This window comes from Oncorhynchus nerka, linkage group LG28, assembly GCF_034236695.1.
Source record: "Oncorhynchus nerka isolate Pitt River linkage group LG28, Oner_Uvic_2.0, whole genome shotgun sequence".
NCBI classification, from domain to species: Eukaryota; Metazoa; Chordata; class Actinopteri; order Salmoniformes; family Salmonidae; genus Oncorhynchus; species Oncorhynchus nerka.
The window spans coordinates 39,811,466-39,836,979 of NC_088423.1; the positions used below are offsets into that span (position 1 = coordinate 39,811,466).

The following is a 25,514-nucleotide window of genomic DNA, read 5'->3' on the forward strand; positions in this document are numbered from 1 at the left end:
TAGTTAAAACTCAAAAGTTCATTAAAATACACATGCAGGGTATCGAATTAAAGCTACACTCGTTGTGAATCCAGGCAACAAGTCAGATTTTTAAAATGCTTTTCGGCGAAAGCATGAGAAGCTATTATCTGATAGCATGTAACACCCCAAAAGACCCACAGGGGACGTAAACAAAATAATTAGCATTTCGGCGTTACACAAACCGCACAATAAAATAGAAAACATTCATTACCTTTCACCATCTTCTTTGTTGGCACTCCTAGATGTCCCATAAACACTATTTGGGTCTTTATTTCGATTAAATCGGTCCATATAAAGCCTAGATATCGTTATATGTAGACTGTGTGATAAACGAAAAAAACATTGTTTCAAAACGTAACGTCATTTTTTAAAATTCAAAAAGTCGACGATAAACTTTCACAAAACACTTCGAAATACGTTTGTAATGCAACTTTAGGTATTAGTAAACGTTAATAAGCGATAAAATTCATCAGGAGGCGATGTAAAGATCATTAGCTGTCCGTCTGGAAAAATGTCCGGCTAGAAACTCAACGAAAATATCCGGTCCTAGACCATAGGAGATACGGTGCCCTGCATGTGTTTGACCAAGAAAAAACTCGAAGGGAAATGACAAGACTCTAGACACCGTGTGGAAGCTGTAGGTACTGCAACCTCAGTCAATTAATTGTGGTTCACCTTTATCAATGGGTTCAAGTAGCGCATGGATATATTTTCCCATTTTCAGTGATCAGTTTTTCCTGTGCTTTTCGATGTAAATGCCGTTCTGGTAAAGCCACAGCAGTGATTTAACCAGTTTTATAAACGTCTGAGTGTTTTCTATCCACACAGACTAAGCAAATGCATATACTATATTCCTGGCATGAGTAGCAGGGCGCTGAAATGTTGCGCGATTTTTAACAGAATGTTCAAAAAAGTAGAGGGTCGACTTAAGAGGTTAACAGAGTTCAGACACATGTCAACATCAACTGTTCAGAGGAGACTGTGTGAAACCACTACTAAAGGACACCATTAAGAAGAAGAGACTTGCTTGGACCAAGAAACATGAGCAATGGACATTAGACCGGTGGAAATCTGTCCTTTGGTCTGATGAGTCCAAATTTGAGATTTTTGATCCCAACCGTCGTGTCTTTGTGAGACGCAGAGTAGGTGAACGGATGATCTCCACATGTGTGGTTCCCACCGTGAAGCATGGAGGAGGAGGAGTGATGGTGTGGGGGTGCTTAGCTGGTGACACTGTCTGTGATTTATTTAGAATTCAAGGCACACTTGACCAACATGGCTACCACAGCATTCTTCAGCGATATGCCATCCCATATGGTTTGCATTTAGTGGGACTATCATTTGTTTTTCAACAGCACAATGACCCAAATCACACCTCCAGTCTTTGTAAGGGCTATTTGACCAAGAAGGAGAGTGCTGAGTGCTACATCAGATGACCTGGCCTCCACAGTCACCGATCCTCAACCTAATTGAGATGTTTGGGATGAGTTGGATCACAGAGTGAAGGTAAAGCAGCCAACAAGTGCTCAACATATGTGGGAACTCCTTCATGACTGTTGAAAAAGCATTCCAGGTGACTACCTCCTCAAGCTGGTTGAGAGAAGGTCAAGAGTGTGCAAAGCTGTCATCAAGTCAAAGGGTGGCTACTTTGAAGAATCTAAAATCTAAACTATATTTTGATTGGTTTAATTCTTTTTTTGGTTACCACATGATTCATATGTGTTATTTCATAGTTTTGAAGTCATCACTATTATTCTACAATGTATAAAATAGTCAAAATAAAGAAAAACCCAGGAATGAGTAGTTGTGTCCAAACTTTTGACTGGTATTGTATATTTGACCTTACTGCTATTAGCCCATACAAATGCATTGAATAGTAGACTCACTACATGGAACAACAGATAGTCCCCCCAAAAAATCTAAACAAAGTTTGTTCTGTAGTGTGTGTCCTATATCTGAGAGATATTAGAAAAATTGTGGTTGTTAATTTCTTTACTATCAAATTAGGAGAGACAAATATATCACACAAATCAGAGTTATACTGTTGTGCACTTGAGTGAGGACCCAAAAGCGGTTTAACAAAAACAGAGTCCTTTAATGTAAACACAGGGAAGACATAGATCCTCTTCAGATGTAGATAATGGAAAAATAGACAACCCGCAGAGAGGGCGACAACTGAAACAACAAGTCCTTCTGATAATTACAAAAGAGCCCCCTTCTTAGCAGCAGAGGAGAATAGCTGGGTTAGCGGCGACAGGCTGCAGGTCTCTCTGGGTAGGCGCGGGTCGTAGAGGAACAGTGGTACCTGATCTCACGTAGCATCAGATGAACTGGACACAGTACAAACGATAAGACAGTTAGCTGAGTACAGGATGCACTTGCCAGGCAGATTCCGACAGGACGGGACGGGACAAGGGTGAAGCAAACGAGACGATAGTTTGTTTCTGGCATGAGAAACTCAAACGAGAATCTGACAAAGAAAGAAGCAGGAACAGAGAGAGAAATAGAGACCTAATCAGAGGGAAAAAAAGGAACAGGTGGGAAAAGGGTGAACGAGGTAGTTAGAGGAGATGAGGATCAGCTGGAGGAGGAGAGAAAGAGAAGGTAACCTAATACGACCAGCAGAGGGAGACAGAGTGAAGAGAAAGAACAGGAACAAGACATAATATGACAAGACATGACATATACTTTCTTGACGCTACCCATCCCGGTACCGGGAAAATTGTCATCAGCAACCGCTGAATAGCATAGTGCCACAGTCAAATAATATTACTAAAAAATATTCAAATTCATGAAATCACAAGTGCAATATTGCAAAACACAGCTTAGCCTTTTGTTAATCCACATGTCGTCTCAGATTTTTAAATTATGCTTTACAGCGAAAGCAATCCAAGCGTTTGTGTAAGTTTATCGATAGCATAACATAACATTATGTACACTAAGCATTAAGTAGCTAGGTCACGAAAATCATAAAAGCAATCAATTTAATTTTTTTTACCTTTGATGATCTTCAGATGTTTTCACTCACGAGACTCCCAGTTACACATCAAATGTTCCTTTTGTTCCATAAAGATTATTTTTATACCCAAAATACCGACGTTTGTTTGTCGCGTTATGTTCAGAAATCCACAGGAAAGAGCGGTCACTACAATGCAGACGTATATTCCAAATAATATCCATAATGTCCACAGAAACATGTCAAACGTTTTTTATAATCAATCCTCAAGTTGTTTTTAAAATATGTATTCAATAATACATCAACCGAGTGTGTAGCTTTTTCAATAACAGCGGGAGAAACATTAGCCGCTCTACTCAGTTGCGCAAAACTCACTCTGAGAGCCCCCACCTATCCAATTACCCAATGTGATCCTTCACGCTCATTTTTCAAAATAAAAGCCTGAAACTATGGCTAAAGACTGTTGACACCTTAGGGAAGCCATAGAAAAAAGGAAACATCTGGTTGATATCTCTTTAAATGGAGGATAGGCATGCATAGGAACAGAGAGGTTTCAAAATAAGAGGCACTTCCTGATTGGATTTTCCTCAGGCTTTCGCCTGCAATATCAGTTCTGTTATACTCACAGACAATATTTTTACATTTTTGGAAACGTTAGAGTGTTTTCTATCCTAATCTGACAATTATATGCATATTCTAGTTTCTGGGGCTGAGAAATAGGCAGTTTCAAATGGGTACGTTTTTTTGCCAAAAACGAAAATACTTCCCCCTACACGCAAAAGGTTAAACTAAATATTTATTAACCTATTAATAAGGGAGCAGGTCACTACAGCACACACAGATAAAGTGAATCGATTGAGTGCTTTGTGATAATGATGGCTGGTTGACGAATCACCCTCAGACGCTTTGTTGAGAGCCCTGAGACAAAGGTAGAAAGGTCTTTTATATCTAAGATACACCCCCTTCAGTTTTCATGACAAAAAACAGATGTATGAAATGGGTCCCAAGGTTAAGATTTGTATGAAAGATACTTATAATTCACAGCAGACAGCATCTGCTGTAAAAACTGTTCTCATTGTGAAGAGACCAGGGTCTGGGCCCTGAATTATTCTCTCCTTGGTACCTTATACAACAGACACATTAACTCATGCTATGGAATGCGGTCTCTTTAGGTTTATCAACCAAAGACATCATAAATCTTCTGTCAGTGTTAAATCTCGCAGAGGCCCATCCTCAGTAGAACATACACTGATGTGTGTTCTAACAACCCCTTATTCTGTTGCATAAAACAACAATTTGATGCAATAACAGTATTATAACATAATCTTGTAGTTTCTCTCACATTCCCCCATTTTGAGAGTCCTCTCAAATTAAAAGGAAATAACCAATTTGTCTGGGGAGGTCATGATAAACAGTCACCTGCACAAGCCCATGAAGAAAAACAAAAGATGCATATAGTTTATACGATTCAAGGCAATATCTTCATAGATGGTGAAAATCAAATATTTAATGCATAATGCAGTGCATTCCACAATGGAGTTTAATAATAAATAAGCTTTAGTTATCTATTACACTCCAATGGATCAGCATGGTGGAAATAACTATTTCCATCCCAGAAACTAAAATTAGCATATCTTATTGGACAAATCCAGGTACTGACTCCTGGTTTAAGTCAAATGTATTCTGTTGGTGCCTAATGAACATGACCCAAGACAAGCATCATGATTCTACTATTTACACGTCAATGCCTATAGATCAAATAGATTAGGATCAGTTTCACTCTCTGGATCAGAGTTCCCCTCCCCATTCACCAGGGCATGCTGAGAATAGTGTCAACATCTTTAGTTCCAACAGCAATCAAAACAATCAATCCATACATGAATTGCTTCACTCGTGTTGTTATTAACATACTAAACTCAAACCAATCCTTCAGTTTTAAAAACTATTCAGTTTCCAAATCATAATCAAAATCCAATTAATTACCCTACCAAAATGTAGGATGACATTGCTCAGTGATAGGTCCAATCACTCAAAACCCTCAAAACCCTCAATTTAACACACATCGGCATTGGTAGAATGTACATTTATATTCACATACAGTATAATAATCCTATATTTCCAGTATTAACTTCCTATAATGATTATAATTACAGATCAGTATCCTAATGCATTCTTAATCTAAATTACTATAATTTTAGCAGTGTGTAGACCTCTACAATTAACCTGATACCCCAAAATAAACCATTTGACCAAGCCCCCCCACAACACAACGTGCCATTGGAACACAGGAGTGATGGTTGCTGAAAGTGGGCCTCTGTATGCCTGTGTAGATATTCCATAAAAAAATCTGCCGTTTCCAGCTACAATAGTCATTTACAACATTAACAATGTCTACACTGTATTTCGGATGAATTTTATGTTATTTAATTGGACCAAAAATTACCTATTCTTTCAAAAACAAGGACATTTCTAAGTGACCCCAAACTTGTGAATGGTAGTGTATGTGCATGCAAAGAGCAAACAACAAGCTGCACAATAACTCACGACTGTAATGGTCCAGGTTACCAAGTGGCTCAGTGACTCAAGTTTGCATCTCAATGTGAAAAAAAAACAGTCTGCATGTTCCTCACAAAGAGGGCAACTGATGCCAATGAGCCAGATATCTATGTGTAAGTGGAGAAATTCCAGGTGGTATCCTATTTTAAGTATCTTGGCATCATACTTGATTTCAACCTCTCTTTTAAAAAGCAGGTAAAAAGGTAACTCAAATAACCAGATTCAACCTAGCAAATTTACGAAATATACAAATTTGTTTGACTACAGATGTAGCAAAACTGTACTTCAAATCTATGATACTCCCCCACTTAACATACTGCTTGACTAGTTGGGCCCAAGCTTGCTGTACAACATTAAAGTCCATTCAGTCTGTCTACAAATAGTGCTTGATAGGAAGCCCATTAGCCATCATCACTGTTACATCCTCAGGAACCATGAGCTCATGAGTTGGAAAAATCTTGTGTAATACACTGACGCATGTCTTGTATTCAAGATCCTAAATGGCCTGGCTCCCCCTCCACTCAGTACTTTTGTTAAACAGAAAACACAAACCTATGGCAGAAGATCCACAAGTCTGCCATGGGAGGTGACTGTAAAGTTCCCTTAAGGAAAAGCACCTTTAGTCAGTCTGCTTTCTCTGTAAGAGCTTCCCATATCTGGAAAGCCCTGCCATCAGACACACACAACTGTACAACCTATCACACCTTAAAACAAACATGAAGACATGGCTAGAGGCCAATCAGACTAGTGAAAATAATCCCTAGCTGTGTATTGCTACTTTCCATGTTTTCTGTAGCTGGTGAGGTGTGGAAACACTTTGTTGCTTTTATGTATTTTGTTTTGTTGCTTTTTGCATGCTATGTGTTGCTTGTTCTATGTTGCTCTGCGTGTGCTTACTGTTCATTGATAGTCTGCATTGCTATTGTCATTGTTTTTAATAACCTGACCAGGGACTGTGGTTGAAGAAAAACCCGCAGTCAACAAGATTAGCAGTCAACGAGTTCATTGACTAGGAAACAGATCTTAACAGATCTTGCACTTTTTAATAAAAGCGGATTATGTTTGGGTTGTTTATGGGTTGTTTAAGTTGCATCGCATCCCAGTATTACTTTATCAAATCTCTAGTAATCGATTATACACACATACAATTTATCATATTTCCATATCTTCACAGAATTCATATAGAATGTTAGAAATTCTTAGGTACTCACATCAACCAATTCATTGGCTCAGAAATCTCCCAGCGGGAAAAAACCCGGAAGGTTCCCAGACACTGCCTTGCTGGTCATAGGAAAAATGCTCTTCACATTCTCCCGACTTCCAGAAATTATAGACTTGCCTCTACTTTCTAAAATAGCATCCCTCTCTCAATACCACCCGGATATATTATGTAATGGGCAGTGATGGATGGAATCCCAAAACAACATTTTATCAACACTTATTAACCAACTTATTACCACGCTCACACAGCTCTCATATCACATTCACACAGTACTGTTCCCAAACACACTTAAAACCTCTCAGGGATAGCCACCTTTTTTTCAATTTTCGCCTAAATGACATACCCAAATCTAACTGCCTGTAGCTCAGGCCCTGAAGCAAGGATATGCATATTATTGGTACCATTTGAAAGGAAACACTTTGAAGGTTGTGGAAATGTGAATTGAATGTAGGAGAATATAACACAATATATCTGGTTGAAGAAAATACAAAGAAAAAACAACCAGTCTCTTTCTACCACCATCTTTGAAATGCAAGAGAAAGGTCATCGTTCTAGCCATCACTCTGGTTTTAGTGTCCACAAGATGGCAGCAGTGTATGTGCAAAATTTCAGATGGGTAACTTGAAGAATGACTGACCTACAAGACTTAGTGTGAAGTCCCCAGGGACATTTGGACAAATTGTGAAGGAGACATTTGCATTCAAATTCAATTTTTCTGCAAGAATATCGTCAAATCTGTATACTTGGACCTTGATTTAGCTTTCCAAGTATTTGTAGCCATATTATAAGTTCAACATTTGCAAACAACCAGTGTTCATAACTTCATAACTCTGAAAATCCTTATAATCATTGTCCAAAATGAAAATCATGCTGTCGTACAAGGTTAATACCTACATTTTACGACATAGCCAATGAGCTGGGCAACCATGTAAATATATTTGACAAAGATACAGCCTTTCAAGTGAATTACCGCCTACGTCATCGGTGTGCCATGTAGGCATCGCTCTCTGACCAAATATGGTGTCATATAGGATATACTACAAACCCTAATGAAATAGTGAAGTCTTGTTACCTTCTAGGATCTCTGAGGAATAGATACGAACGTGATTTGACTCGTTCAAACAATGTTTAGGGTGAGATTTTCGCAGATTCCTTTTTTTTGCAATTGAACGAGTGGAAATACAAAATCGATCGTGCGTGCTATATGGACCTTTTAGGGAAATGAAAAAGGATTTTATCTAACTAAACGACACTTCATGTTATCTCAGGGACCCTTTGAATGATAAATCAGAGCAATATTTTAGAATGTAAGTACACATTTCACCTTCAGAGGTGAATTTATCAAACCTATTGTGTTGAAAAAAGTGTTTTGTTGTTAGTAGCTCTCCTCAAACAATAGCATGGCATTTTTTTCGCAGTAATAGCTACTGTAAATTGGACAGTAAGGGTTATATTAACCTCTCTGCGCACTGAACCCGTTAGCGGGATTAAATTCGACAACATACGGTGATCACTACATAAATAGTCATATTAAACATTCATGAAAATACAAGTGTCTCACATGGGTCGAAAGCCTAGAATCTTGCTAATCCAACTGCGTTGTCAGATTTAAAAAAGGATTTACTGCGAAATAATACGATGCGATTATCTGAGAACAAAGCCCCATTAAAAAAAACTATTTCAACCAGCACAGGCGTAACAACATCAAAAATTGCAATAAAATAAATGGTTTACCTTCGATCCTCTGTTTGCAATCCCAATGCTCATTGTTACACAATGAATGGTCTTTTGTTTGATAAAATCCATTTTTATAGCCTAACACGAAACATTTTGTGAACCGCTTGTGTCGTGAATTCCGTCTCATTCCATTTTCAACTACACATTCGATGTAAATACACACACTAAACGTGATTTTTCCAGTCATGTTTGGTTTCATTGCAATCAACTGGTTTGTTTGTAACGAAACCAAACCTAATGGGTCATTTCGCGGGACATATTGACTGAAAGAAACCCGATTTGAAGACAACAAGTAATGACATCATTGTGCACCAATGATATGACCGCTGTTTCGTTGATTGAATGTTTCTTAACCCAGTGACCACTGATCGTCTTGAAATCTAGCTGGGTAGATGGCAAATGGCAAATGTAATGTTTATGTGTTGGAAGACCAACCCATGTAGTAAACTCCGGCGTAAAGAGGGTCATTCGCCATTGAAGATTCATACTGGAAGGAGCCACGCATGTTACGCACAGCATTGTTTTGGTAAAGCACATCTTCAGCTGTTTATATATCAATCAGTATGGCGACTAAGTCAGGGAAAGCTAAATGTAAGTCTAGTTATACAGAAATACAGAAATTGATCGGGAAAGTGAGACAGAGATGGTTGGAGGACGATTCATTTAGCGATTCCCAAATGGAGGAATATTTTTTGAATGGAGAGGACATCGTTTTGGACTGGTAAGTTATTCTCATGCTAATGCCGTTGTTTGAAATTAATAAAATAAAATATTATTTGCGAAATGAAATAGCCTATTTGAGGCTGTTGATGGGAGGGCAGGCCCACAACAATGGCCAAAGTGAAATGGAGACAGTAGATCTAGCTGGTCTGTCATAATATAATAGAGACAGTAGATCTAGCTGAAATGTCATAATATAAAATAGACAGTAGATCTAGCTGGTCTGTCATAATATAAATGAGACAGTAGATCTATCAGGTCTATAATAATATATTCAACCTTATGTTCCCTGTACTCTATATATATATATATATATATATATATATATATATATATGTTTATTATATCTGTTGATAAAGGGCTCATATGTGAAACTATTCTAACGGAATATTTTCTTTCACAGTGACACTGACTCCGAATGGGAGCCCCCAGTGCCAAGTTGTCCATCCCCCACTGAAGCTGGTTCATCCAGCTCCTGCCACAAGTGGTGTTCATCTGCCCAAATTTATTTCAGCAGGCATGGATGTGCCTCAGGGCCAAAAGGGCACAGCATGGAGGCGTCGCTGTGTTCTTTGCAAAATTAAGGCCCCCCTTCACCTGCACCACATGCTTGGTGACGCTCTGCTGTACAGCAGAAAGAGACTGCTATGACACCTGGCATCAGCAGCACAATATTGTGTAGAAGACTGAGGGTCTTCCAAATATTGAAAGTCTTATTTTGTAAATGTAAATATATATTTGTTCATGTTTTTTCTCAATTTGTTTGTGGGGGGGGGTGTGTGTTAGAATACCATTTTGGTATTTTGTATAAACTTCACCAATTTGGCCACTTGGGTACATTTGGGCTACTTGTGTGGGACACCTGGGTGACTTCATGATAAATGTAATGTAGCACACTCATTTTGGAAGTTATCATTCTGAAACTACTGTTATGTTTTTCACTGAAATGGGCCCCATCATCCTATCTGAATGTTTGTTTTGTCTTGTTCATTTTAAAGATGATGATACAACAATGAAAATGTTATTGTATTATCTAAATCAGATCTATTGTGTTATATTCTCCGACATTCAATTCAGATTTACACAAACTTCAGAGTGTTTTCTTTCAAATGAAACCAATAATATGCATATAAATTCCCAATCTGGCCCTCAAACCATCACGGTCACCTAATAATCCCCAGTTTACAATTGGCTCATTCATCCCCCTCCTCTCCCCTGTAACTATTCCCCAGGACATTGCTGCAAATGAGAATGTGTTCTCAATGTCTTACTTCTATAGGTGGATTGGTTCATAGCTTTCACATATGTACCTAACTATTTTAAACCATTGCATATCATTAACTTATCTACTTATTATTATTTATCTCAGGCTCACACAAAGCCTTCATTATCATCCACACAGGATTGATCAAATACTCACTCAGAACATTACTAAATAGCCATCCACACAGGATTGGTCAGACCACTCACACAGAACATAATTGAAAGGTTACCCACACAGAGTCAACCTACTGCGTCCACACAGAACGCTTTTATAAAACACTCACACAGAGTATCCCAGGGCATACCTGGCTAGCATATTTAAAATAATTGGATTTCACTGTTTACGCCTTCAAGGTGCCCCCAGGCACAGGAATACACACTCAGAGCCTACGTCACAGAGGCTTTTCTTAAAAACTTGACTTTGCGTGTTTCGCTGAACTCTTACTTTAAAAAAATAACGTTTGATTTGATACTATAACCTAGGAAGAGAGTGTATCATGTACATTCATCTCGTTAATAGATGTTCTAGGAAAAGGGAAACACTTTTTTTTGTGTCCCTGATCGGTCAGCACAATATCTGATGTCATATTCTTCTTACCATTGAGCTCCCATTTGAGGTCTAGATTCATCAACAGTTCAGACAATGTGTTCTATGCTGCACCGTTCTGTCCTTCCTTCGGGGGAGTGTGTGTGTGTGTGTGTGTGTGTGTGTGTGTGTGTGTGTGTGTGTGCGTGCGTGCGTGCGTGCGTGCGTGCGTGCGTGCGTGCGTGCGTGCGTGCGTGCGTGCGTGTGTGTGTGTGAGTGCATTCATGTGTGTGGGTGGATTGGAGGGTCAGTAGAGGATGAGAGATTTTTAAAGAGTGTGGTTTCGTTGACAGAAAATGGAAACAATTTGATTGATGCTGGTCTCTGACCCCACCCCAGTCTGTATTTCCATAAACCCCTCCTTGGGACACCGGAGCACCATCCAATTACCAGTTGAATTAAAACGTTCAAATGTAAATGAACACCGCCGGCCGGCTCTCTGCTGTGCTGCTCTAAAGGACATTTCAGAAACATGCAGCTGCTCTCTCTCTGTCTCTCTCTTTCTCTCTCTCTCCCTCTCTCGCTTTCTCGTTCTATGTCCCTCTCTCTCTCACACTGTGTCTCTCTCGCTCTTTTTTTACAAGCAAATGTGAAGATGCAAATAAATGATTTGAAGAGGTTAAAAACAGACAGCAGAAATTGTTATTCAACTACTGTTGTCAGTATCAACAATTTAACAGCAACAAAATAAATTAACAGGATCCACTAAGGTCCATGATTTCTACCCCACCCGCCAGGCTGTATTGGGTTGTTGGTGTCTTAATGAAAGGGAATCAACATGGTGTGTAAATAATACCTTTTTATGAGGCAAATTAGCGCAGCTGGCAGCTTAGTCTCTGTGTGTATGTAGTAGTTAGGGTAAAGGGCTCTGTTCATTGTCTGAGATAGAAAGCAATAAGGAACTCACAGGGATATCATGTGTGTGCATGTGTGTGTGTTTGTGTGCATTTTTTTCAACATGGAAAAGGACAAATAAATGTACCCAGTCCTTTTGAGACAGGGGTATCTGCCAAAACACTGTTGACAACAGTAGCACAATGGCATAGGGGCTATATTTGGCACATAGTCACAATTCACACTGAGCAGGTGTTTAGGCAGGTACTAGTATGTACCACTCAGGGACTGGATTTGTTTCACTTATTTAGTGTATGCTCGTCTTTTGGCAACAGGGTTTTCCTGTTATGAATTTGGATGAAAGAATAGGTTTCATTGTGTCTTAGAGTGGTATCACTTGACTCTGAGATCTGCAAGTGTGTGTAGACAGCTTGCATGGACTCGCCTGCCCAGCAACAAGTGTAGATTTGACTGTGCACAGTGATACAGTCTGTGTGTGAGGACCTGTCGTGCGAGTTAGTCTAGAGGGCTTTAGAGTCCGGGGATGACTCAGACTCTGAGAACGACTGGGCAGACAAATCCTCTGAAGAAGAGGATATTGATGATACAGAGTAAAACGGGTTATACTTTTGTTACCATTACCTGTCGCTAATGTCCACGTATTTGTCAAAACAAAGATTTATAATTATATGATGAAATGTTTCTATGGAAAAGTCTTTTTTTTTATGTATCAAATTATAAATTATATTGATTGTAAAGCTGTTTTTTAATGATTTATCAAAATTAGGAATAAAATGTTTTTATTGTGTAATAACTATTTTTCATTTTAAGCACAAACCAAGTCATTAATGTTTAATAAAATAAAGTGCTGCTGTATTCTGTGTAATGTGTGTTACTAATGATGTATGTGTGTTCCAGGGAGGACATCAGGACAGCAAACGTCATCGCTGCAGAGACCGTGACATGTCTGGTCATTGACAGAGAGTGAGTGTTCAAAACATCCTCAGTACCTACTTTTGTATTCTGAAATGCTTTTGATAATTTGGTCTACAATATCACATAGCAAATTCCATTTAGCAGACACTGTTATCCAAAGTGACTTACAGTCATACATTTTTTGTATCAGTGGCCCTGGGAATCAAACCCACAATCCTGACATTGCCAACACCATGCTCTACCAACTGAACCATACAGGACCACTTATTGAATTAATCACATTATTTCAAAATAAATTAATGTTGATCTACAAGATATGTACAGTAAGTGGCATTATTCCTTGAGAGTCTAAGCTGTGGGGGTTCTACTAAGCGAACATATGGAATTAAGATGGTCGTACCATTTATCTATTTGTTCTTGAATTTTAGGACCCCTTTAGGTATCATTTAAAAAAAGAATTAAAACATTATTTGATGAAACATTGTATTTGGCCTTACTGCTATTATCCAATAGATATTTATTGCATAACAGATTCATCCATGGAAAAGCATATAGTCAACGTTTTTTAGTGTCCTATATCTGAGAGATATGAGAAAGATCAGGATTCTTTTTTTTACCCATGTACAAAAACAATAATTGGGACACTAAACTGCATCCATGTATACTGTACTTCTATCCATTTTTTAAACAGGAACCGGGCTACCATCTGACGAGTCTTGTGAGGCTTGTGGGCGCCCTAGGTCAAAATATGTTCGTGAGAGTCTCACCTTTCCATAGAGGGGTCATTTTAGTGTTTCGCCCAAACTTCTCGGACGCTACAGGCGTTTTCGTGAAAAGACAGTCTCTCGGGATGTCTCATGGTCTGATAAACAATGCAATAGCTTGGCCACCTTCCATGCAGATGCAGAAGGCCGCCATTAGCGGATGTGGTAGATTGAGATGCAGCCCATGTAAAAAATCATCTTTAGTTTAAACAGATGGATTTTGATGTTTTTTTTTTTATGATGCTAATTACATTTTCCCGCGGGTGTGCAGGCGTTGGCTTTAAGTTAAACAAGGTCTCATTATTAAATCATGGTCTGTCATTGTGTCACCACTAACATCATGCAGTATATGAGTTTGCTGTAATGCAAGAGCAAGGCTGGGTGGTATCAGTTGAGCCCCTGTAATGGAGCAGGCCTCTAATGGGCAACCCTGTGTCTTAGTGAGTGAGTCATCTGAATGAGAGTGGTGATTATTATGTTCTGTCTCTCTGTCTGTGACTCCAAATGCTCTCTCACCTCACATAGCCAGCTTACCATATATGTTACCCAGAACTGGTTGGGTTTGGAGCCAGAGTGAGGGAGAGGTTACGGGTGGCAGGCAGCCTGCTATTTTTTCTGGAAAGAAGGAGAGGGAAGAGAGAGAAGAAAAGAGAAAAAGAATGAGAGTCAGGGGATAATGGTGAGAAGGAAATTCCAGCACAGATGTGCGTGCTTGCATGCGTGTGCGCTCGTGTGTGTATTTTTGGGAAGAAGATTTAACCTTGTCAGCCAGGGTTGTCAGCTGGTGTTTCAGCTGTAAACATCTCAATTTCAATCATTTGTTATCAATATTATGCATCATTTTCATATTCATGTGTATTAGCTTAATGATTTATGGGTCTAGGGTTCAAGCACATCCAAATAGAGATGATATGTGTAGGGAATCCGGTTATTATAAAGTAAACAGATGGTCTTGGGGTCTTGTAAAGTGAGACCAAGTGGTTATCACTTCAAACAACAATCTTATAAAGGTTTATTAAACATTCATAAAGGTTTCATATGTACTATAAATATGCAATACACTGCTGCACTAGATGAGTCATATGGAGAATAAGTGTCTATCTATATAGGGATATCTATAGATACCTGCTTATTAAGTATGTGCTATCAATCACAAATATCAAGGGGCTGTTATGCCACAGTTAATGAACCAAAACACCAATTAGCAATGTTTTTGTCATTTAGACAACTGGCGTGATTACTTAAAGAGACAACAATACATACAGTATATATCAATATATAACAGATTCTTCAATGGAATGGGATCAATGTCCTGAACACATATAACATTTCTCACAAACACTGTTTCAATTCCTGTGCTGCAGCTCGTTCAAGCACCTGATTGGAGGGTTGGAGGAGGTGTCCAGTAAAGGCTGCGAGGATGCTGAGGTCAAGGCGAGGTAAATCGCATTTATTTACTCATTTTGATAGCTGGCTTTACATGGCTTTGAGGTTTGGTCGACCTAAGGTCTGTTACAAAACAACGCAATTCTCTGGTGACAGACCAGGAAGTGAAAGTTGTGACCTCTACCGCACCCCTTGGAGGAACCAATATGTCATCTGTAACCGTGGAAGCAGGAGCATAGCACCAGACACCAGGCACCCTAGTAAAGGGGCACCTTAGTGCTGTGGTGTGTTGTTGTTGGCATAAAAGGATGCCAGCTCAGAACAGGGTAATCTTGTGGGACAAGTTGAGGAGAAACAAAAACCGTGGTTTAAACCATAAACTGGTTTCATGACAGCTTTGGGAACTCTTTTGGTAGTATTTCGTTCTTTGTTGAAAGTCAGTATGGGATATTTAAATCTTTTGTCGTAAACCTTACATACAGTTATTTTGTGTACCTCATAGTGTATGGTACATTTGAAATGTCAGCCTCTCAAACTGAAATGTATTTTTGGGGGAAGTATAAATCAAAATAACGGTTCACTGTTATGCTTACTTCCTGGAAAAAGGATGATAATGGAGATGGAGACTTGTGTTGGCCACTGTCATGAGGCCTCCGTTTGAGACTGACAGTGAATGGAGTCCGTCCTGAAACCTACTGGACAATATGTTGTATCGTGTTCAATATGATACATTGTTAATGTCTTTCAGAATAATTCCATCCCAGGTTGTGCAGTTGGACTGAAGGTTGTTGTATACAATACAAAATGTTGTGTTCTATTGTTGTATCTCATAAAGGATCTCATCTATCAAAATGAATTTGTCTAGAAACAGAAACAGGGGGGTGCATGTATTTGTTTCATCACACTTGTATAGAATAACTAATTGTTTTTCAGAATATCTGCAATTCTCTGCAATTCTACACATGTTAATGAATTTATTCTTACTTTCATTCTCAACTGCAGAAATAATAGTTTGGTTTAGCTGTCGCAGTCTTTTACCTGTGATGGTAATGGTACAAGTTTGCCATCTAGTGGCCATTAACTAGTCTTACAACATCAAATGAGCTATTGACTGAGGTAGGGCTGAATTGAGCTATAACGCATCCCTCCTCAGGGCACATGGTCAGGAAAAATTCCTGGCCTCAACCATCACCCCTTGACTTGTGACACTCTTGACAGGGAGAGGGGACAACTGGGTAGTTCTACCTCAAAAAGCACAAGGAAGAGGATTTTGACAACCACCATCTCAGATTGTTCTGAAATAGCTTGCTGCAACATTATTTTGTTGAAATTAAATTTGATCCCTGGAAAATAAAGCTCATTGATTACATCCAAATTGGCCATTTTAATTTATATGATTCATAGCATATTCAAAAAATATAGAAATAAAAATCAAATATTCAACCTTTCTTTGACTAGGCAAGTCAGTTAAAAACAAATTCTTATTTACAATGACAGCCTACCCCGGCCAAACCCCCCCTTCATTAACCCGGACGACTCTGGGCCAATTGTGCTCTGCCCTATGCAACTCCCAATCACGGGAGGTTGTGATACAGCCCGGGATCGAACACGGGTCTGTAGTGACGTCTCTAGCACTGTGATGCAGTGCGTTAGACCACTACGACACTCAGGATCCATACAAGTAGTATTGAGCTGCGGCTCAGAGTATTGTTTCAGCATCCTATGTAATGTGTTCCCAGTGAATTTGGTGATGTTTTTTCCCCCTGTTCAGAGAAATTAGTCATTAAAGTTGTTGGGTTTATATCCCATCCTACATCCTGATATTACCAGGTTTGTCTGACCACTAGATGGTGCTGTTCCTGCTATTAAGTGATTTTTTTTTTAACAATCCCCCCAAACCCCTCAATGTTTAAGGGATAGTTCACCCAAATTACAAAATTACATTGGTTTACTAACCCTGTTAGCAGACTATTGACAAGGTATGACAGCAACCTATGCTTTGTTTTTTTTTTGTCACTGTTTCAGATGCTAACTTTTTAGCACTTGTGGCACAAATCAATGCAAGTCAATGGTACCTACTGTATATTAGCATTTTCACGCTTCATGTTCAAATCATCCTAAAGTATCTTAAAATGCATTTTGTAACTCAATTAATGTTACTTATAGATGATTTGGATATGAAGCCTGAAAATGCTAATATAGGTACCATTTGAAACAGTGGGGAAGTGAACAAAACCAATGCATGGGTTTCTGTAATACCTTGTCCATAGACTTCTTACATGGTAAGGAAATAATATGCAATTTGAAATGTCAGTGAAAAATCCCTTTAACATTGAAAGGATTCTTCAAACTATACGTTTTGTATCACCTAATAGCAGGAACAACACCATCTAGTGGTCAGACGAACCTGGTAATATCAGGATGTAGGATGCGACAGAAACCCAACATATTCAATGATTAATTTCTCTGAACATGGGAAAAAAACAAATTCACAAGGAATTAGGACAATTTCTTTGGATTCCTAATGTCTTACTCATTGTTCAATTTTTTTGGGGTCCAAATAGGATGTTAGGTACTATATTTATTGAAAATTATATGAATCCTATAAATTCAAATGACAATTTTGTGTGCAATCAATTAGCTTAATTTCTCAGGGAACAGAGACCGAAGGTGTTGAAGATCCTCTGGCTGAGGGCTCAGGCCTATATATGTACTGATTCTCCCAATCACACCATTGAGCTGATAAGGTCCACTGGATTAAACAATAAACAAGAGAAGACACTGGGAGTTGGGGATATCGGCGACTGGGCATGTGGAAAATGGCCCTGTGTCTTGGATGAGGGGAGGGTGACAGTTCAATTGAATTAACATGTTTTTGTCTTTCCCTGTAGGTACGAAGCAGAGAATTCTTTCTTCTCCAACCTCAATCTGGTTGACTTCAACATCATCGACACACTGGGGGTTGGTGGCTTTGGCCGTGTAGAGCTGGTAGGAACCACAGCTGCCACTTGCAGGTCTCCTGACCTAATATCAAGCTATAGCTTTACGAAAGGTGCCTTATATAGACTTTGAATGTTGAATGTTGAATAAACTGTCATTTGAACTTCCTCTGCCGGTTGTCCTTATGCAAAAAATATGAGAGAAAATATCCACAGAAAAGTATAATTAAACCAACTTTTTTGAATGCTGATACTGCCATTGAGATCTCTGTTACCTGGCACATGCGCAAAACCGTGCAAACACCTGCATGAGCTTGATTAGTATACATGCATCGCAAGCATATATTTACAATGTGTGTGCCTACCTCAGGTGATTAAACAAACTGTGGGAGATCTGTATTTAGAAGTCGGTTTAATGACACTTTCCTGTGGATATTTTGTTTCACATTTCCAACGGCATAACGACTGATTTGGTGGACAAATGGCAAAGTTAAAATGAAGTTTATTTAACATTCTGACTTGTAAAGGGATTGTTCACTCTTCTGGCATCTACTTTAGTGATGAGTGTGGGACGTCCACACTCGAAGCGTAAGAGGCTAAGCTGCCACTTTACAGTACCATTGGAAAGTATTCAGACCCCTTGACTTTTCCACATTTTGTTACGTTACAGCCTTATTCTAAAATTGATTACATGTCATTTTTTTTCCCTCATCAACACAATCAACACAATCTACACAATACCCCATAATGAGAAAGCAAAACAGGGTTTTAGAAATGTTTGCTAGTTTATGGAATATAAAAAACTGAAATATGACATTTACATAAGTATTTAGACCCTTTACTCAGTACTTTATTGAAGCACCTTTGGCAGCGATTAAAGCATCGAATCTTCTTGGGTATGACGCTACAAGCTTGGCACACATGTATTTGGGGTGCTGACAATGTGTCCAGCTCTGTCAGAGTAACCATCTGGTTCTTGGTCACCTCCCTGACCAAGGCCCTTCTCCCCCGATTGCAGAGTTTGGTCGGGCGGCCAGCTCTAGGAAGGGTCTTGGTGGTTCCAAACGTCTTCTATTTAAGAACGATGGAGGCCACTGTGTTCTTGTGGACCTTCAAATGCTGCATTATTTTTTTGCCGTCCCTTCCCCAGATCTGTGCCTCAACACAATCCTGTCTCTATGGACAATTCCTTCAACCTCATGGCTTGGTTTTTGCTCTGACATGCGCTGTCAACTGTGGGAACTTATATAGACAGGTGTGTGCCTTTCAAAATCATGTTCAATCAATTGAATTTACCACAGGTGGACTACAATGAAGTTGTGGAATCATCTCAAGGATGATCAATGGAAACAGGATGCACCTGAGCTCAACTTAGTCTGAATACTTATGTAAATAAGGTATTTCTAACAACCTGTTTTCACTTTGTCATTATGGGGTATTGTGTGTAGATTGCTGAGGAAAAACATATATTTAATCCATTTTAGAATAAGGCTGTAACATAACAAAATGTGGAAAAAGTCAAGGGGTCTGAATCCTTTCTGAAGGCACTGTATATTGCATTGCATTGATGTTTAATTTAACCATTGCTTAGAGCTGACAGAGCTCTCCTCTCTCCTGTGTCGACAGGTTCAGCTGAAAAGTGATGAGGTGAAGACGTTTGCCATGAAGATCCTGAAGAAGCGTCACATTGTGGACACGCGACAGCAAGAGCATATCCGCTCTGAGAAACTCATCATGCAGGAGGCCCACTCTGACTTCATTGTCAGGTAGAGACATGCATGCAACGCCTTTCCACAGACACACTTTTAATCCACAGTCAATCCTACAGAGGACGCACCCTCTGTGTTTTGTATTCAGACTGTACAGGACGTTTAAGGACAGTAAGTACCTCTACATGCTGATGGAGGCTTGTCTGGGAGGAGAGCTGTGGACCATTCTTAGAGACCGGTGAGCCTTAAATGGTCAATATTTAAACTAATGTCATTGTGCCCATATGTGTTTCAGTGAGACTATGGAAGATCTGGCCGATGTGTGCCTGTTAAAAATGTGTCTTATTTTAAAGAGGTCATTGTCACTTCCTTCTCCAGGGGTTCGTTTGAGGATTCAACCACAAGGTTCTACACAGCGTGTGTGGTGGAAGCATTCGCCTACCTACATTCCAAAGGCATCATCTACAGAGACCTTAAACCAGAGAACCTTATACTGGACCACAAGGGCTATGCCAAGCTAGTAAGAGACACACAACATTGTGGATTCAAAGCTTGATGACCTAAACCTCTAACCCTTTGAACGATGAACACTGCAGGTTACCTCTAAGAATGTATTTCACATGTCCTTTGTATAGGTGGACTTTGGCTTTGCCAAGAAGATCGAGTTTGGGAAGAAAACGTGGACGTTCTGTGGAACACCAGAATACGTGGCACCAGAGATCATTCTGAACAAAGGCCATGACATTTCAGCTGACTACTGGTCTCTAGGAATCCTCATGTTTGAGCTCCTCACCGGCAGGTACAGACAAACCTGATCATTTTAAATGGAAGTGTAAGGCCAGATGTTAACTGAGAAAGGTATATATTTGAGTGTCTATCTCCACCCCTGTCTTCCAGCCCTCCCTTCTCTGGCCCTGATCCCATGAAGACCTATAACATCATCCTGAGGGGCATTGACATGATCGAATTTCCAAAGAAGATCACCAAAAACGCTGCCAACTTAATAAAAAAACTATGCAGGTGAGTCCCAGACCATTTTGTCCACCCTCAACAATTACTGTTTAATGTAATTTAGTGTTAACAAGATTATTAATGATGATGTGTCCATTTTAGGGACAATCCTTCGGAAAGACTAGGAAACTTGAAAAACGGTGTCAAAGACATCCAAAAGCACAAGTAAGTTCATGGATAGCCATATTATTCTACTCATCTTCCCACATTTATATATTTAAAGTAACTATTCAGTGTTTCCAGATTTCTATGAGATATGACCTGTAATTAATTACAAAATGAGTTAAATAGTTTTCCTTCCAAAAAAATAGAAACTAAGTATGTTAAAAAGCATTTTTTCTTTGTTGGAATGGTCTGGGCGTATACCAGTCTTTAGAAATATTAATGCAAGTAGACAGCTGTTTGGCCAGCTCATCCTCCTCAGGAGAATGACATCATCCTCTATGAGGAAATAGAAAACATTTTTTAAACCGTCTGTTTGAGATAGAAGTTTGGTGGGATTTTATTTATTTATTTTATTTATGCTTTGTCAGCAACATTATTTTAGTTTCTTTAACAATTTCTATACATTTCCAGATGGTTTGAGGGCTTTAACTGGGAAGGTCTAAGAAAAGGAACGCTGACACCCCCTATCATCCCTAATGTAAGTCACAAACCAACATTTCATCAACAAGCTGCTTTCATCAGGGTTTCAAGTGGCTCAATACTGTCTGTCTTTTTCTGTCAATCAGGTGATATCACCAATGGACACGAGTAACTTTGACAACTTCCCAGAGGACAAGGAAGACCCACCCCCAGATGACAATTCTGGCTGGGACAACGATTTTTAAAATGTCACCCCCACCCCTACCCACAAAACCAAATTCTCTTATGTCATTGGCCTGGACGCCGACTTCAGGATATAGCTGAATTCTAAAGACTGTGGAGAGTGGAGAGAGGGGAAGTGGAGAGGGGAGGAGAGGAAGAGGACAAAAAAACGCCCTGGGTCAGCAATATGTCTTTGCTACATGTGGCTCTGGCACTAGCATGTAATGACCATAGTACTTTCTCAGGGTTCTCACACATATGCACATGCAAGCAAATACACAAACACACACACACACTCGCACACGCACACACACACACACACACACACACACACACACACACACACACACACACACACACACACACACACACATACACACCAAACCAAACTCACACAGAAACACACGAGGCAAGTCCTGGAGCAAAAACAATGCCTATTTATTTAGCAGAGAGGGTGTGTGAGAATGAGAGTATGTACAATATACATCCCAAAATAAAGGAAACACCAACATAAAGTGTCTTAATAGGGTGTTGGTCTACAACAAGCCAGAACAGCTTCAATGCACCTTGGCATTGATTCCACAAGTGTCTGTTGGAGGGATGTGACATCATTCTTCTACGAAAAATTCCATAATATGGGGTTTTGTTGATGGTGGTGGAAAATGCTCCAGAATCTCACATAAGTGTTCAATTGCGTTGAGATCTGGTGACTGAGACAACCATGTCCCGAGTGGCGCAGCGGTCTAAGGCACTGCATCTCAGTGCTAGAGGTGTCACTACAGTCACCCAGGTTAGAATCCAGGCTGTATCACAACCGGACGTGATTGGGAGTCCCATAGGGCGGTGCACAATTGGCCGAGCGTCGTCCGTGTTTGGCAGGTGTAGGCCATCATTGTAAATAAGAATTTGTTCTTAACTGACTTGCCTAGCTAAATAAAAATACATAAATATAGTTTACATCATTTTCATGCTTATCAAACCAGTCAATGACCACTCATGCCCTGTGGCATAGCCATGGTCTGCAAAATAATGTCCTCCCCAGCATTTATATACATGACCCTAAGCATGATGGGATTTTAATTGCTTAATTATCTCAGGGACCACACCTGTGTGGAAGCACCTGGTTTCAATATACTTTGCATCCTTCATTTATTCAAGTGTTCCCATTATTTTGTCAGTAACTTGTATATGAGAGTATGTGAGTGTAAGAACACTACAAGAACCTTTAAAACAAGTCAAATGTAGTATAGGGTGGAAGATTAGTTTTCTGTTGCTGCCACGTAGCTGCACTGCTCCTAAAAGGTTGGACAGACAGACTAGCTGGGCAGGCTGGGTCCATGTTTGGAAGGCTTTCTCTCTGCACCCTGTTTTCTCAAAAGACTCCTATTACTGTAGCTGGTCCACAAGGTTTGGCTTACCTACAGTACAACACTGGTATGTGGGCCTCCTCAATAGGGAAACAGGATCTTACCACTGAGCCTGACAAGTCAAACAGGTACCAAGTGCTCATGATGAACCTGAATGTTACTGTTCTTAATATTACTTTTAGACACAGACAGAGTATAGTGCCTTGCAGAAGTTTTCATCCCCTTGGCGTTATTCCTATTTTGTTGCATTACAACCTGTGGATTTTTATTTGGATTTCATGTAATGGACATACACAAAATAGTCCAAATCGGTGAACTGAAATGAAAAAAATAACTTGTTAAAAAAATTCAAAATGGAAAAGTTGTGCATGCATATGTACTCACCCCCTTTCCTATGAATCCCCTAACTTCAGAGGTCACATAATTAGTTAAATAAAGTCCACCTGTGTGCAATCTAATCTATATACACCTGTTCTGAAAGGCCCCAGATTCCACAACACCACTAAACAAGGGGCCCCACCAAGCAAGTGGCACCATGAAGACCAAGGAGCTCTCCAAACAGGTCAGGGACAAAGTACAGTACAGATCAGGGTTGGTTTATAAAAAAACATCAGAATCTTTGAACATCCCACTTTGCACCATTAAATCCATTATTCATATATGGAAAGATTATGGCACCACACCAAACCAGTCAAGAGAGGGCCACCCACCAAAACTCATGGAACAAGCAATGAGGGAATTAATCAGAGAGGCAACAAAGAGACCAAAGATAACCCTGCTGCAAAGCTCCAGATCGGAGATTGGAGTATCTGTCCTTAGGACCACTTCAAGATGTACACTCCACAGAGCTGGGCTGTACGGAAGAGTGGCCAGAAAAAATCCATTGCTTAAAGAAGAAAATAAGCAAACACGTTTGGTGTTTGCCATAAGGCATGTGGGAGACTCTCCAAACATATGGAAGAAGGTACTCTGGTCAGATGAGACAAAATTGAGCTTTTTGGCCATCAAGTAAAATATTATATCTGGCGCAAACCCAACACCTCTCATCACCCCGAGAACACCATCTCCACAGTGAAGCATGGTGGTGGCAGCATCATGCTGTGGGGATGTTTTTCATCAGCAGGGACTGAGAAACTTGTCAGAATTGAAGGAATGATGGATGGCGCTAAATACAGGGACATTTTTGATGGGAAACCTGTATCAGTCTTCCAGAGATTTGAGACTGGGATGGAGGTTCACCTTCCAGCATGACAATGACCCTAAGCATCCTCCTAAAGCAACACTCAAGTGGTTTAAGGGGAAACATGTAAATGTCTTGGAATGGCCTAGTCAAAGCCCAGACCTCAATCCAATTGAGAATATGTGGTATGACTTAGAGATTGCTGTACACCAGTGGAAGCCATCCAACTTTAAGGAGCTGGAGCAGTTTTGCATTGAAGAATGGGCAATAATCTAAGTGGCTAGATGTGCCAAGCTCTATAGAGACATACCCCAGGACTTGCAGCTGTAATCACTGCAAAAGATGGCTCTACAATTGATTGACTTTGGGGGAGGGTGAAAAGTTATGCACACTCAAGTTTTCAGTTTTTTTGTCTTATTTCTTGATTGTTTCACAATAAAAAATATTTTGCATCTGCAAAGTGGTAGGCATTTGTGTAAATTTGTGTAACTTTGTGCATTTGTGTAAATCAAATGATACAACCCCCCCAAAAAGGCAACAAAATAGGAAAAATGCCAAGGGGAGTGAATACTTTCGCAAGCCAGTGTATATGTACACATTATATGAAGTTACAATCTCACACATACACAGCTGCTACACCCATCTACTTTACTCATTCATGTACAATGTATATAACAGCTACTGTACTTACCTTAAAAAACACAATTTCTGTTCTGTGTTTCTGATAGAAAAATTGTGACCTTTCACATATTAATTCTTCATTTCTTGAAATCAATTTGTAATTACGCAGTTATGAACTAATTTAACCAACAACAATAACTAAGATACTCAGATCAACTTTTATTTCACAGGCATAGGACGAATAGTCAATAAAGATGTAATTTAAACGTCCACTACATTTGTTTTATGCTTAACTACACATCAACCTTATGTATTGCAAATGTCTGACATCCTCATCCTCTGAGTTGCTCTGTCATCATGTAGCTGCTAACCAATCAATATAAATACCATCCCTTCAATTGGGTAAGTCATATTTTCCCTCCACAATAGTTTAATTTACCACTTTTAATGGGGTTTTAATGCCTTCAGTGCTGTCGTTTCTACTGTACTGTAAATATAGATGCTGTATTAAATATGAATGGATACAATATTGTGAGTACTGTATATTGTTTCATTGTATTGATATTTAAGTGCTGGATTACATTGTATTGCACTTGCTTTATTTATTTAGGATCTCCGATCTGGAGCTTTGCAGCAGGGTTATCTTTGGACTCTTTGTTGCCTCTCTGATTAATTCCCTCATTGCTTGTTCCATGAATTTTGGTGGGTGGCCCTCTCTTGACTGGTTTGGTGTGGTGCCATAATCTTTCCATATGTGAATAATGGATTTAATGGTGCAAAGTGGGATGTTCAAAGATTCTGATGTTTTTTTATAAACCAACCCTGATCTGTACTGTACTTTGTCCCTGACCTGTTTGGAGAGCTCCTTGGTCTTCATGGTGCCGCTTGCTTGGTGGGGC

General features: G+C 39.5%; 1 protein-coding gene across 2 annotated transcripts in view; it reads left to right on the forward strand.

Moving 5' to 3' along the window:
• The window catches only part of LOC115113223 (cGMP-dependent protein kinase 1-like), a 199,887-nt gene extending 174,745 nt beyond the window's left edge, over positions 1–25,142 (forward strand). For both annotated transcript variants that reach the window (XM_029640619.2, XM_029640620.2), the window contains exons 8-18: positions 12,814–12,879; positions 14,960–15,034; positions 17,873–17,969; positions 19,547–19,686; positions 19,778–19,867; positions 20,008–20,149; positions 20,265–20,428; positions 20,527–20,649; positions 20,743–20,805; positions 21,217–21,283; positions 21,372–25,142. In XM_029640619.2, coding sequence (XP_029496479.2) covers positions 12,814–12,879; positions 14,960–15,034; positions 17,873–17,969; positions 19,547–19,686; positions 19,778–19,867; positions 20,008–20,149; positions 20,265–20,428; positions 20,527–20,649; positions 20,743–20,805; positions 21,217–21,283; positions 21,372–21,470 — 1,126 coding nt within the window. In that variant the 3' untranslated portion in view covers positions 21,471–25,142. The remainder of the gene's footprint in view (positions 1–12,813; positions 12,880–14,959; positions 15,035–17,872; positions 17,970–19,546; positions 19,687–19,777; positions 19,868–20,007; positions 20,150–20,264; positions 20,429–20,526; positions 20,650–20,742; positions 20,806–21,216; positions 21,284–21,371) is intronic.
• The last annotated feature ends 372 nt before the right edge of the window (positions 25,143–25,514 follow it).